The sequence below is a fragment of the Apiospora phragmitis genome (assembly GCF_038363925.1).
Source record: "Apiospora phragmitis strain CBS 135458 chromosome Unknown utg000009l:1.0-1189150.0:1.0-1190623.0, whole genome shotgun sequence".
NCBI classification, from domain to species: Eukaryota; Fungi; Ascomycota; class Sordariomycetes; order Amphisphaeriales; family Apiosporaceae; genus Apiospora; species Apiospora phragmitis.
Genome location: NW_027117408.1, coordinates 337,860 through 352,378, shown reverse-complemented (window position 1 = coordinate 352,378; position 14,519 = coordinate 337,860). Strand labels below are relative to the sequence as shown.

At 55.3% G+C, this 14,519-nt stretch overlaps 4 protein-coding genes across 4 annotated transcripts; 1 reads left to right on the top strand and 3 right to left on the bottom strand.

Moving 5' to 3' along the window:
* Positions 1–197: 197 nt before the first annotated feature.
* On the bottom strand, positions 198–4,206 carry PG994_009617 (HET-domain-containing protein; the record flags this gene model as incomplete). Its single annotated transcript, XM_066861026.1, has 5 exons — positions 198–615; positions 688–1,081; positions 2,252–2,730; positions 2,838–3,468; positions 3,699–4,206. 5 exons carry the CDS (start codon positions 4,204–4,206, stop codon positions 198–200), a joined length of 2,430 nt encoding a protein of 809 aa, XP_066713196.1.
* Positions 4,207–7,211: 3,005 nt separating this feature from the next.
* PG994_009616 (C6 transcription factor) lies at positions 7,212–9,778 on the top strand (the record flags this gene model as incomplete). Its single annotated transcript, XM_066861025.1, is given in 5 exon segments — positions 7,212–7,480; positions 7,554–7,847; positions 7,860–8,409; positions 8,478–8,631; positions 8,667–9,778. The coding sequence occupies 5 exon segments, from the start codon at positions 7,212–7,214 to the stop codon at positions 9,776–9,778; spliced, it is 2,379 nt and encodes a 792-aa protein (XP_066713195.1).
* Positions 9,779–10,526: 748 nt separating this feature from the next.
* On the bottom strand, positions 10,527–13,426 carry PG994_009615 (uncharacterized protein; the record flags this gene model as incomplete). The annotated part of the gene is made up of 4 exons (XM_066861024.1): positions 10,527–10,985; positions 11,042–11,893; positions 11,960–13,081; positions 13,403–13,426. 4 exons carry the CDS (start codon positions 13,424–13,426, stop codon positions 10,527–10,529), a joined length of 2,457 nt encoding a protein of 818 aa, XP_066713194.1.
* Positions 13,427–13,578: 152 nt separating this feature from the next.
* PG994_009614 (2-methylcitrate dehydratase) lies at positions 13,579–14,357 on the bottom strand (the record flags this gene model as incomplete). The annotated part of the gene is made up of 2 exons (XM_066861023.1): positions 13,579–14,203; positions 14,266–14,357. 2 exons carry the CDS (start codon positions 14,355–14,357, stop codon positions 13,579–13,581), a joined length of 717 nt encoding a protein of 238 aa, XP_066713193.1.
* Between the last annotated feature and the right edge of the window lie 162 nt (positions 14,358–14,519).

Sequence of the window (14,519 nt, the reverse complement as noted above, 5' to 3'; positions counted from 1 at the left end):
TTCAATTGCTGAATTTGGCTCGTCCTTTCGAAGCTACTTTCCAAAGGGCCGTTTTGGGCCAAACGCTTGATTATGATTGGTCGGAATAAGGTGTGCACCCGTTCGCGACTCTGGATCGGTGCCGCGCTGGGTCCCCCGTAGTTGTGCTCGGTCTTCCGGAAGATACACTCGTGCTCCAGCACAACTCTAAGTCTATTTCAACGACAAATGTGCCACAGGAGCACCATCACCACGGCGACCGCAAGTACATCAGCTTGTGGGTCCTGGGCCCCAGGGATTAGCAGCACGCCTTCGCTATGGTCCACAGGATGAGTGAGATGGGGTCCGGCGTGGTGGTAGACGCCTGCTACCTCCGAGCCCATTCCGACGCCCCATGCGTCGGGCCTATACCGTACTAGGTGATAGCACACGGATCCAGGGCCCACAGGCCGTACCTGCCACTGAGCCTCGTCGTGGCTTGTCGTATCATCCATAACCAACGTCGGATACTGAAGAGCCTTCTGGTCGGCAGGTCTCATGGTGGTCTGAATAGTCGGATTCGGGAGACTAGGGGGCAACACGGATGCTTCTTCTGGTTTGCCTAGGTCCAATGATTGTGGTGGGCTCATCTCGTCCCTTGGGGAGATTACTGACAGATGAGGTCAGCTGAGTTGCTGAGGCCTGATCGGAAATGGAAATCAGTCTTACATGATGGCTACAGCACCTTCCATCGGGTTCAAGCTTCTTGTTTCCACGGTGATTTGCTCCGCCCCACTATTGACAAACAGTCGGGCTTCTACGCCGTCAGTCCCGTCGCCCTTGGGCCGGTCCATGAACCAGAGGTTGACCCTGTAGTGGTTGGATCCCGGCACGACGTCATTCAATGCTCTCTGGTAGGCGTCGGTGACCTCGTAAATGGGCAGATGGGTCACCGTATTGTCGTGCCTGGGCACAAAGAGGACACGGGAGAGATGTGCCGGTATTAGCGGGAATCGCTGGCCCAGTAGGTGATCAATGGCCGAGGATGGGAGTTGGTTGCAGGGGAGGCTTCCACCCAGGTTCTCGAGGATGGGCGTCTTTCTGAGACATAAGAGATCCTCTACTTTACACATCACTATGTAAGATGGTTCGGCAGCGTGGCTATATCGTGTTAATACGGCGTTTGTTATAGCGCTAATTAAGCTGCGCTGATGTCCTCAGAGGCAAGAATTATAGTTTATTAGGTTCCTGGTTTCTTGAATAAATATGTTGATTACAAGGGAGAAACGGACGACTGAAATACGTTTGATTCAAGTGACAAATTGAATAGTACTGTGGACTCGCTTATGTAATCTGCCAGGAGCCATTTACGGGACTGGCATGCAGAGATTTTCCTCTTAGCGGGCGATATGAGATCAAAAAGCTTTACGCAGATTGCTGATTTGCTCGCCAAGACAAAGCTCGTCGTATAGCACACCAATCCAGACACCGGATGACTCACCCGGCACCATTGTCGATGACATCTCACTCACACTGCCAGTGAACAAGCGAGACTCGTTCTTGACATCATGACGGAAACTAAGCAAGCAAGTGATGAGCCGAACTTTGTCCGATGGACCAGGGGAACCCGGTACGTTTGGTCGTTGTTTCTTGATTTATCCCCACATGGCAGACACTTGACACCGCGGAGGGCGCCTTACAAGTGAATTTGGCCATAGCAGCACATTATCGCAGACCAAATTGCTGGTCAAAGGCGCTGGGTTCGTCAAAGTGGCCAAGTATCAGCGGATGAGATGTAGCCTCTCACACTTCGTCGAGTTTCCTGATTTTTGTTTCCCGTCTGTGTCTTATTTCTTAGACTCATCAATTGATACCTGCTGCATCGGGATGTCCCCTCGTATCGAAATTGAGGGCATCCTCAGAAATATGTTCCGGTGGTATCGCGTAACGAAAGAATGGATTATTGACTACTTAGAAGCATTGAAGAAGAGTGTTCAGGGAACTTGCTAGGGTTACCATGTAGTTATGCCCGGCCTCCTGGCTGGTGTATCGCCGTCACTGTGCTATTCATCCCAGTTCATCTCATCTGATGATGAAGTCTTCCCCGCCAACTTGACTCAACCCTCTGGTTCTGCACAAAGATGAGCACCTATCGAGATCCCCTCTCGACAGACTTGGGTTTGCTGCACCGATAAGCTCATAACCCGCCCCGTCTTGATCGCGGACTTTTCGCAGCATGACGAAACCAGAGAAACAGTTGACCCGGCAGAGCTGGTCCCCGGGCGAGTCTCACCCCCCACCGTAGCTAGAATGACGTTGTCGAGAACCGCCCGTCTCTCTTTGCTCGCAACCCTCCGGAGTATGGATTCCGTACTGTCGAACACATATTCGTGGCTGCGGATCCACTTGAAGCACAGCCATGAAATCAATATCACAACCGGGATTGTGACGGGAAGAATATAGAATATTCTCCGCAAGATGTCCATGAACTCGTCAACAACATGAGTTGTACATTCCAGAATGACCAAAACGGCAGGCGCAAGTAGCGCAAGGAAGAGCGCACACCCCGTCCAGTGGCCAAAGCAGACTGTTGCGTAATAGGCAATAGCACTCTCTCCCAACAAAATTGGCAGAGGCGTGTCGTCAATGATGAAATCAGTACTCATCTTCGTCCAACGATGAATAGTTAACTCCGACTTTGTGACTTCATCCCCATGATGACCAATCTCCTCTTCTTCACCTTGCCACATGGGCATTGACACTTGGCTGAATCTATGGATCGCCATCCTATAGCGTCTACAGGCTGAATAGTCCTCTGAGTTTGTAGGTTGACTTTCGCCCGGTACGCACGCAAGGCACCAAGCAAGAGCATCACGTACACCTTGCAAGGTCTTGTAATACGCGCGAGGTTGATTTGCGATTGTGTCCGTATGCGAAGATAGTATTGGACAGTGCGAACCTCTGTGCTAAATGGGTTCGATATGTTGGCGGTGACACCAAGAACGCTAGCAAGTGCCGTGCCGTTCGTCATCAAGGTATTTGGGGGTCCTCGTAATGTGATGGACGTAAAGTCGCTGCTAGGAACCCGTCTCGGTACGAACCGGTTCCACTCGGACTCCGGGAGCACATGGTACGAAGACCAGTCCACAGCCCATCGGGGCAGACCAGAATGACCAGGTTGTTTTCGGTTGTTGTTATGTAGGATAAGATCGAAGCATTGGTACTTCCTGAGCATAGCCCTGGTAAGATCTCTCGAAACACTCTCGGGAGACTGGTGGTAACTTGGGGTAGGAACAAGATGAGGCCCGTCCGAACAAATGCCAATCAGAGCGAATATCTTGTCCCGAGGGTCGCGTGAGCGAAAGTATTTCGTCTTTGGGATCACCACGCCGAGGCACAACTCTTCGTGGCTCTGATATGCCCTGCGCAGCTGCATCGTTGTCTCGAAGAAGACGCAGGCGCCCCGGTTGGCCTCATTCCAGAAATGAGACTGCTTCCACAGTTTCACTGCTGTGTAGAGTTTTTTCAGGTTTAACTCTTCCCGCCGCAGACAACCATGACATTGTCGGATGCCGTGATCTCCTGTATAATCCAGCGGCGCCGCCAATACTCGCGACTGAACAAGCCGAAAAGTGCGCCAAGAGACGACTCGATTTTACAACGGGTACAACCATCGCTGCACACCCGTGGCAACGAGTTGGGGTTCTCCATCAGTATCGGGCACGATATCTGGGTATCACCTTCCTCTGGTGACGTCTGGCGGCTGTCTTCATGGTCCTCCATCGTGATTGGGCACAAGATATGTGCATGTTGATCTTCGAACGATTGCCACTTGTCATCAAGGTCGTGGGGGATATCTTGGTGGAGTTTGCGGGCCTCCACCTTCAATAGGTGAAGCCATTCTGGTGGTCTCCGGAGAAACTCCAAACCCTCCACTGCACGGTCTTCGCCTGGTCCGCCAAGCCAATAGTATGTCACGTCGGCTTTCGAGTAGATTTCTCTCATGTTCCGGATTTGTAGGGTCCTCTCCTGCTTGTCCAGTTGGTTGATGCACAGGGCGTCTGCCCAGATGCATTCGACCCCCGATGCGCGTAGTCGCTGTAAAGCATGTTCAAGTCTCGTGGTTACTTTCGTGGGTACAAGGTTGACGAGTATCTCGACGGTGTCGGCGGAGTCACCCCATGAGTTTGAAGTGATCAGAACGGTAATCAGGGGGGTATGCAAGAATCGGAAGAGAATTATTACCATAGCAGTCGCGGAGAAGTCATTAAGGGAGGGGAAGAATGATCTCAGCTAAGTATGCTACGTCGTTGTGTTCCACCCGGCCACCGCTCAAGGTAAGATCCCGAAATCCCCACGTCGCTGACTCACCCCTTCGTCTGCTATAAATAGGCCCATGCATCATCTTTTCCCGTGGGGGCGACGGCCTTGTGAGATACCCACGGAAGAGGATCAGAAATACCGCGGGCAGCGTGGGGGCGAAGGAGCTACGAGATAACAGGATGGTGATGTATTGTCGCCAAGAATCAAGGTGCAGTATTGTCAGTTGGTTTTGGTGTATTACGCGTAGGACTTCTCGGTGAGCACAAAGTAAGCAAGCCCCTTTTGGTTGAGTACGAGAACAAACCGAGAACCAACCAACCTGATGAGCTACCCCGCTCCCTGGCCGGATCCGCTCGACGAATTAATTGTCATATCCGGCCTCATCTTTGGCGCCCCCATTTTCTTTGGGTATCATAGCCAGGGGTCGTTGGCCGGAAAGGCGCTTCGCCGAGGTACGTAAGAAACCACTCCAGCCCCGAGCGGCGCGCGGCTTTCGACTTCCCTGTAGAAAGAGAGCTGGGAAATGAGCGAGAGGAGGCCAATCCGTGACGATATCGAGAAGCCAGCTTCTTGGTCGCCGTCGTTATACGCGCATCTGGTAGGCAGGTGCTGCCGTACCGACCACTCTTGCGAGCAAGAACGACCTAGCTGCGCTGCTCTCGGCTGCTGTAATAGATATTGATCGCCACACGCGACTACCGGACCCCAGGACCCCCCGCGACCAGATCTTCGGGGTGTTGAGCCTCGTCTATGGTCTAGAGACTGCGGTGGGGGCTCAGGCAAGGACCAGGGCGGCTGATGCGACCGGTCCCAGAAAATATAGACTATGCGCTGAGCGCCGAGCGCCGAGAAGGCGTACGCTCAGTACTCCGAGTTCTCCATCGCGGCCCCCGGCGTAGGGCTTTTCCCTCGCGCTCCTCTTGCCATGCGGCATGCAAGACCTAGACCTAGGCCGATCCCAGCACGTGCAAACCTTAATAAAGTGGCATTTCTACATACAGGCCTCCGTCTGCGGCCCGCAGCGGCCACAAAGCTTATAAACACGTTCGAGCCAGGGTCATGAGTCAGCACCTCTTGCAACGGAACTAGATCCAACCCGTTTTCTGGACCGAGATCGGCACGACCCCTATTCTATCCTCTGAAAAGGGAATACTGCCCGGGACGGGCTCTCCCGCTCACGGCAACCAAAAAGCTTATAAACACGTTTTGTCTTGGCCCATGAGTCAGTCTACTTGAACACGCCAGGTAAGGCCACATTCTCAACCGCTTATCAACAGTCCAGCGATAACCACGGTCATAGCCCCTGTTCCTCCGAGCAGCTAGGCGTCTAGCGGCATCAGAACATAAACGACTTTAAATGTCATTGGCGCTCTGTCAAGATGCAATCTATTAAGCTCGTCGGGAGAGGTCCCGCTGACCGTTGATCCGACATACTACGCGGCCTAGTATCATGTCATCAAAACTTCTTGTAAGATCTGGAAATTCTGGCATGTTTGTTTTACATACCTGCAACTACAGGCCCGGGGTAGAATGGTTCGTCGACTTAGATCTGCGCTGCTTGATGCCGCCTTGTCCGTCGAAATCCGCCGCTGGGAGTCTAATCACCGGCTCTCGGTGACCGGGACTACAAGCGAGCCGCATTTTCCGTCGACTCTGTTAGGACAACCGTCCTGGCTATTCCTCAGCCGAGCTTCTTCCGTTTGTCAGTTATTGGAGTATATCCTGAGGTCTTGGTGTTCTAGTCTCTAACTCTTTACAGACAATTTGACGCCCTTTTGCCGCTAAGTGAGTATCCCCTTGATGGCGAGTTTGCTGCCCCCCCCCTGGTTTTTCAGTATTGTACGTCCCAGGATAATTTAGTGTGAACGGTGGACCGATTTCAACGTCCGATGTGCTAGGTGCGCTGTTTTGATTGGTTAAACTGACCCTGTTCCGGTTTTGCACGGCCCTGCCAATCCGTTGCCCACGTACAATACGGAAAACAAGGGGGGGGGGCAGGGCAGCAAACTCTCCATCAAAGGATTATGGGTTCCGCAAACACTCGACGTACACTGCGTAGACTTAGGTGCTTTACCCAGATACAACCGGTAGCTTGTATAGGTGGTCACCCGCAGCATCTGGCTGCCAAGCATGCTGTTCTCTTGGATACTGGGCGAGTCATTATAAATCCTCGCAGTTATGCACGGCCAGAGTTTGATAAGCGAAAGTTTGATTAGCACGTGTATTATGCAGCTAATACCTCCCGTATCTGCACAAGATGCAGATTGCCATGTTGTTTTGGCAAATACAGGAAACGCCTCGGCGGGATTCCGGACTCATTCACAGACCCGCGGGGAAGGTGATCAGCCAACTGGCGGACTGCGTCTGGCAACGAGGGTCGACGGTAGCCGGAGCTTGTATGCCCCCGGGCTCCGAAGTTGAATCCTGGTGGTCCTCCACCACCCCCCACCGGGCCCGCCCCCATTTTCCAAGAAAGCTTGGTTGGTGGTGGGTGCTAGGATCTGGCCGCAGGGTAGTTTCGATCGAACTGGGGATCGAACTCCCCTCTTATCCGTTGCTACGTTAATCGTTTCCTCTCGAGTGAATGGTGCGATAAGACCTGCGATCGTTGTCTATTCCAAACGAATCTCATCGGAAGGTAATAGGCTTGTCTATAACCTGGAGGGTTTGAATGCCAAGAAGAAACAAGCCTGTGTACAGTACAATTACTTAAGAAAACGATTGCTCTACCAAGTCGATTCACATCGTGGATTCCTTGACTTTGGGCTTCAACCCCCAAACGCAACCACGCTTCACAATAGAGTTCATTTGATGATTACATGGATGATCCAAGCTTTAGCTTCCGTGACGTCCTTTTCCAATTTTGGAGTTCTGTCATCCGTTCCATTGCGTTGTTACACGACTACTATACTTGCCACTTGTACGCTGTCATGGCCGGTCCCCCACCACCCTCTCCTCGCGACGCTCAATCGCAACCCGAACCGGACAGCGACCCGGCCTCTGTCACACGTACAGCGGGTGGGCGGCGGAAACGCGCCCGCTCCAACAATGACGACCCGCCCCTTGCCGCCTGTGATCAATGTCGGGTGCGCAAAGTCCGCTGCGACCGGGGCACTCCTTCCTGCGGCAATTGCAAGAAGTCGGGCGTCGAGTGCTCTTCTAACCTATCTGGAAAGCGTGTCAATCACACAAAGCAATTGTATGTGAATGATCTATCCACAGTAATCAGATGCAACCGGCTAACACGCGTCTGGTTGATGCTGAGTACCTAGGCGCGATGACTTCTCTGTCGTTCTCACGCGGTTGGACCATGTCGATACTACACTTGCAGCTCTGACCAGCTTCATCCAGCAAGTCGCGGCGCGGCCGGTTTGTTCCTCCCATGCCAATTCACAATTCTCTTCTCATGCGAACGACCCGGTGCCGCTTCCCACCCCTGTTCTATTGGATTTGGATCAGCCCGATACTCCTGAGTCGGCCGATAATCCCACATCGGAAAATCCTCCATTCGATACGTGCGAATCGGATGAGGCGGCAAACGCATTTACGGATACCCAGCACCACCTGTTTTGATCAAGGCCTTGCTACGCCAGGCAGCCGGTCCCTCTACTCGAGTCCGACGAACATGGCGAGTGCCATGGCCATGGTGGTGGAGAAACGCCCTTCATTACCTTTGCTTTGCAGGACCCGCATGTGCGAGCGACGCTGCAGAGAAAGGTGGACGAGTTCCCATTCAGGTCGCGACGCCCGGAAGCGGCGGTTGTCGGTGATCTCAAGCCCATCACAACACCTCCGAGACTCCTGTGCAACCTGTTCATAGAGGGATATCTTCAACACATCAACCCCCGGACGCCTATTTTCGACGACGCCGAGCTGCATAGCGCGATAGAGGCCCACTACCGGGAAGAACACCCAAAGGAGGACAGCGCATGGGCCCTCATCATCAACAATGTTGTGCTGCTTGAGCTTGGGTTGGAGATACAGGCCACTCGCGCACCCCATTCGCACTCACGCGGGATGAATGACGACATACTCCCTTCATTCCTGAGGAATTGCGATCGGGCTATCGGAAATCTCAATACGTTCATGGTGCCTAACCTGGCGAATGTCCAGGCGCTTATGACTCTGGTATGTATCCTCACCAGCCTTTGATCGGGACACCTTGATGTGTAATACCTAGGTACTGACTTCCGTAGACACTTGTTGCTCGAGAGTTCTACAGCCACAACACGGCCCAAAGAGTATGTCAAGCGGCATGTCAAGCCGGTCGCACATTCGGACTCCACCGATCCAAAGCCCAACTTTGGGGCGAAGGGAGCAACTCGGCTGAGTCGGATACGGTCCGACAGCGTGTGTTCCAGGTTCTCTACACCATGGACAAACAGCGTGTATTTATGACCGGTCTCCCTGCGATCTACACATGTTTGATTCGGATCATCGCCCCTTCAGCGATGCTTTTGGTCAATTGGCGAACTTCTGGAAAGAAATCTATCTGAAGCTCTATACGTCGAGAGCCGCGCGAGCTAGTGCCGAGACACGCGCGCGACAGGTGCAGCAACTCAGCAGCTCGCTGGATAAGTATGCTCAGAGGCACGCCGAGTCCATCCCATCATCTCCTAGCAGCAGCGCCGGGGACACGGACCCGATCAAGCTGGAGTTGGCGTATGGCTTCCTCGTTTCTCAGGTCCTCGTCCTGCGCTGCGATCGCCGCAACGAGAAGAGCCAAGAAAGGATGCGTGCGCTTGCGCGGAAAAGCCTGAGGTTGGTCCTCGCGGTCTGCAAGCCGCCCCGGACGACGCCCCGGCTGGCCCTTTTGTCCAGTATCGTGGGGAACTACCCGATGGTCGCCTTCTTCGAGCTCGCGTCCTATCGGCTGGCCGTCCTGTTCAAGACGGGGGAGGCCGGCGCGGGGGCCCAGGCCGATATTACGCTGCTACGGGCTGTGTGCGAGCACCTTCAAATACCGGAACACGACAAGCTCACGCATATCTTCTATACCCGCCTGAAGTTGGGCCTTGAGTGGGCTCGCGACCTGCTGGAGGTCTTGGGAGAGGCCCTCGCTTCAACTCAGGATAAAAGGCATGGCGAAGATTATCAGCAGCGATCGAGGGCGTCATCAACATGCCATTCCAAACACTCCCCGATACCTACAATACCTGAGCTCCTAAATGTGTGCCCCATCCGCTTGCCGAAGATGGATCCAGCCCACTCGAGCCTCCCGCCATCCCGTCCCGGCGAGACGGCAGACTTCGGCGCAGCAGAACTGGCAGAGCGGACGGGATTTGGCTTCTTCACTCCCATGGGAGGAACCGACCCCGTGGATCTGAATTCTCGCCCATTATCGGCCGACTGCGATTTCGCCCCGCCGGCAACATGCTCCATGGCCCCGTCGCAATCAGAGCTGGCCTCCGATTTCATGACGGGCAGCTCGGACTGGAGCAATTTCAACATAGACTATTTCCAGGAAACATTTGGACAGGGGGCAACATGGGCGTAAGCTCGGATTGGATTTCAGACTTGCTACCAGAACGCTTGTCTCCATGGCAAACGACTTATAACGACATATGATGACATATATTTCATGATCTGATACGAGTATTACAGGGTAACGCGCAAATATAGAAGAACATAAAGCATATAGTTGTAAATAGATATGAAACACTTCCGTCAAACTGTAGATATACTTATCCGCCCCTATCGAAAATAATGGGGTTTCCCATATTCTCGCATGCTACTAAATATCATTGACTCGCGCCCGTGAATCGTACGCATATGGCATTTGCAGCGGACTTCGCGGTTCCACCCACTCAACCCCTCGCGAGACAACTACAGATAGAATGTTCCACAAACAATATTGTCAGGTTTACACTACCAATGTTATCAGTTGAATAGCTTAGGCACAATAACGTGTATTATATCACATTAAGGAGTCAATTTTGTAGTCAAAGTTCTAACTCAAGATGCGGCTCGGGCCGCACAAAAAGTCAGCCAATGAACGAAACTTAATATGGAAACTAGTTTCCCTTTTATCTTTGAAACTAGTGGATGAAATCTACGAACATATCCGAAAGCTTGACCGCGGAGGCCCCACGGGGAGCCCTGCCCAGAACTGCACTTCTCCCTACATCATCCGGGCCGTGGAATCAAGGAAGAAATCCTTCTCCGGCCTACCCGCCTCGGTCCACGCAGACCGATCCATCGCCTTGAAGACCGTGTTGGTCATCATGGCCAACTGAAAGGCCCGGTCAGCCCGACGCCGCCGCTTTCCCACAGCGGTGCGATACGACTCGAACTGGGCCTCCGGCAACGCCGCGTACAGGACCCGGGGCGTCACCCCAAGCACGATGCCGCCCTTCTGCCCCGAACCCGAACGAGGTCAACATGAACGCCTTGATGATGCCGCCGCCAGCGGTGCCGACGTCGAGGGCTTCGGATGGGTACAAGAGATGCGGAAACGCCCGCAGCGCCGCGTCGACGTCGTCGGCATGGCGGTTGCCGGGGACCACGCCCGACTCGAGGATCTGCAGGCACCCGTTTAGCATCCACGCCCCTGCGGCGCCCTTGGGGTGGCCCGTCAGGGCCTTTTGACACACGACCGGCAGCGGGTGGCCCGGGGCGCGGCCGAGGTGTGCCATCTGCTGGTGGATGACGGCGCTCTCGTTCTTGTCGTTCGCCAGGGTCGGCGCCGCCGTCGACGGTCGCCCCTCATGTTGCGGAACTCGTGCGCCATCTCCTCGCGAAGGTCGTCCGCGCCGCCCACGAGGGCGACCTTCACGCGCCGGGCCCGAATGACCTCGCAAGCGCTGTCGAGGGACTCGACCGCGGTCGCGCAGGTGCCGGTGGGCGTCTTGATGGGGCCGGTGCTTCCAAACAGTAGGAGGTTCGTCCACGCCGCCAGGGAGTTGAGGAACGTCTCCTGCAGGACGTCTCCCTGCACGGGCTCGTCGCGGTACCGGTCGCGGCACATGGCCCGCGCGGACCGGAGCGGGCCGGCGCCCGTGCCGAGGTAGTTGCCCAGCTCCGAGACGTGGATGTGCCGGTACAGCTCGAAGGGGTCCTCGAGCCCGGCGCTGAACAGGGCCTCGCTCGCGCAGCAGAGCGCGTACAGCGTGACGGGGTCCACCTGCGCGATGGTCGCGGCGTCCCAGCCCTTGGGGAGCTGTGCCGCGACCGGGTTGTGGCTGCCGCTCGACTTGGGGACCAGGAACTTGGCGCCGGCTTGGACGACCATGGTCCAATTGCCATCGGAACCGCCCGATGCGCCCGCGGAGGGGAAGATCTTGACTTTCTCCCCGTGGCGGAGCTGGAAGGACTGCGCGATGGCCTCCGAGGTCTCAAATGGCGGCAGATCGTGGTCGAGCACCACCTCATGGAGCAGCTCTTTCTTCGACGATTCATAGCCATCCATGCTCTCTGGCTTGATAGTTCGGATGTCACAGTGGCTCATGATGCGCTCCCCGTAGCGGGCTGCGAAGTCAGCTTCTTCCACCGGCTTGCCGGACTCCGCGTCGAGCCAGCCGACGTAGGGCTTCCCGTCGACGAGGCCATCGTGGTGCTTGACGAGGCCCATGATCCACACCATCTCCGTCAGGCCGTCTTGGTTCAACTTACCCTAGCTCTCCATCTACCAGCGCGTGCGCGAAAAGCCCCAGGGTGCCAGCTCGGAGAAGCCGACTACTACTGTGGTGCGGCTCAGGTCGACCATACCGACCAGATTCTCCAGGCCCGCCGTCATGGTTTGATGAGAAGACAGTTTCGGAAATCCTTGAGTGATGTTGGAACGCTTAGGCTTCGGTGGACTTGACTTCTCCGAAGCCGAGGCGACTTTCGAGCCCCAAATTACGGTTTCTTGCCTCTGCCTCTCGGCGGTGATGGCTTGCCGCTCTCGCCGTTTCCCCGTGACTTCGTCCCGGATGGCCATGATCGCCTCCTTCAGTTTAGCAAACCCGATCAGGCCTCCACTGAGGTCGACATAGACAGGCTCCGAGACCGACTGCCGGATAACGGCCGGAGTGAGCAGGGCCAAGATGTTAAACGCCATCTCGCCCGCAGTGAAGGTCATGACGCCGAGCTTCTCGATGCCCTCGGCGACTATGTTGTTGGCGCTCATCAGACCCGTGCCCCGGGTCCAGCCGATGACGGCCACGACGACGGAGGGGTAGTCGCCCCAGCCCTCCGAGCGGTACCGGCTGAAGAGCGTCTCGAGCCCGATCTTGGACTCGGAGTAGAGCCCGTCCCCGCCAAACTCCCCGTGGTTGGGCGACAGCGGCAGCACCAGCGTGGTCGGCCGACCGGTGTAGTGCCGCTTCTCTTTCTGCTGCTTGATGCAGCCCATCAGCCGCAGCACGTTGGTCAGCATGGCGCGGTGCGCGACCTCGGATCGGCCGTCGATCCCGTCGACCTCGCGGCCCAGCTCAGGGATGGCGGCGAAGGGGATGACGAAGTCCAGGTCGGCGCCGAGGCCTCCGCTCTTGCTAGTGCCGCCGCTGGTGGTGCTGTTGTAGATGTGTGCGACGAGAGCCTCGACGTCCTTCTTGCTCGCCGCGTTGAAGAGCAGCAGGATCAGCTCCGAGCCCCGGGCGCCGACCTCCTTGTAGAGCTGCGACATGACGGACCCGGCCAGGGCGGACGTGCGGCTCGTCGTGACGATGACCCGAGTGCCGCCGGATAGCAGGCCTCGGACCACTTCGATGCCGATGGAACCGGCGCCTGCGCCGGTGACGAGGGCCGTCGTGCCGGCGAAAGTGATACCAGAGGTGTTGCCGACGGAGAGCGCCTCGATATAATGCTTGGTGAGTTGCTAACAAGAAGCCTTACAGAGGGTGGACCTCGCATCTGGCGTCCGGGCCAAAAGTACACTGGCAACTTGAACCAGAAGGAATAGATATGATACAAGGCATTCATTATCTCGGTTGGCATAGCTTTCATGTAGAAGTACTTACAGATTATACATTTTAACCTTGCAACAGACTTTCTATTTATCATAATGGTCACACAAAATAATGTTTTGGTTTTGGAGACCCAAAGCTGACTGCATTGCCATCAACGCCGTCCTCCCACACACGATACCATTGCCACTCGATTTGATATTTGGTTATCCGAAGACTATCCACTAACAGACCAGACTATATTGATAAGCCAACATGGGGTATTACCGCCTCGGCAGCATCCCCGGTTAGTGGATTGATCACGTCATGTAATTACAGGACACGGCAGACAAAGTGGGTGAGTATTTCTATTCTCATCACGACGTAACTACACATGTGATTCTACTGCATCCACTAGGCGAACCCAATCCTATTTTGTAAACGAGTCTCTGAAATTGCTTGTTGGCATGGCTTCAAAGTCGGGCTGGTCAAAAGTCTCCATGATGCGGCCAACTTCCTCCTCGGAGAACATCAGTCCCAAGTTACGAATGGCCTTCTGCCTCACCAATGGGGCGGTCTCGTTGCCGCGGGCCGGGTGACTGAGAGGGAAGTCCTGCCATGCGCTGATAGTTGACCCGTCTTTCAGTATGATATCGATGGCACTACCCACGCTGCGGATGTCGGGGTTGTGGTAGTCCCGGGTCATCTGGACGTCTTCCTCCATGCTGATGAGAGGCCGCAGGGCCTCGACGCGCTCATCGGTCGCCCAAGGGCTGTCATCCTGGTAGCCTTCGGTCTCGACCTCGACGCCGTCCTTCAGCAGGACCACGGCGAGCATGTACCGCAAGCAGTGGTCCCTGTCGGCCGGGTTGTTGAGCGGACCCCTCTTGTTGATGATGATCATGGCCGCCTCCTGGACGCGCACGCGGATGCTCTGGATGTCGCGAGTCGGGTCGAGGTGGCGCGCCTGCAACTCCTGGCTCGCCCTCATGGCGGTCGAGGCCACCATGAGGGTTTCACGAGGGCGGTGCATTCCTTGCTCCTGGCTGAACTCTCTATGGCGACGCCCAGTGAATCGATAAGCGCCAGTTTGCTCCGGACCAATGCTGCCTCGGACACAACCTCGTAGTCGTAGACATAGTCAACGATGAGGTCGATGATCTCGTCGTACGGTCTCTCCGAGTTGTCGTCAGGCTGTGGAATGGACATATTGTCTGTCGTCGTCTCAAAGTGCTTGGTACAAAGATGAAAGGGCAAACTAAACCCCTTCTCCCTTGTAACGGATTATCAAGTCATTTAGCCATACACTAATCATGTTGTCCAGTGTTTAGATGGTACGGCAATGCCAGGGCGGGTGTGGTAGTTGGAGTA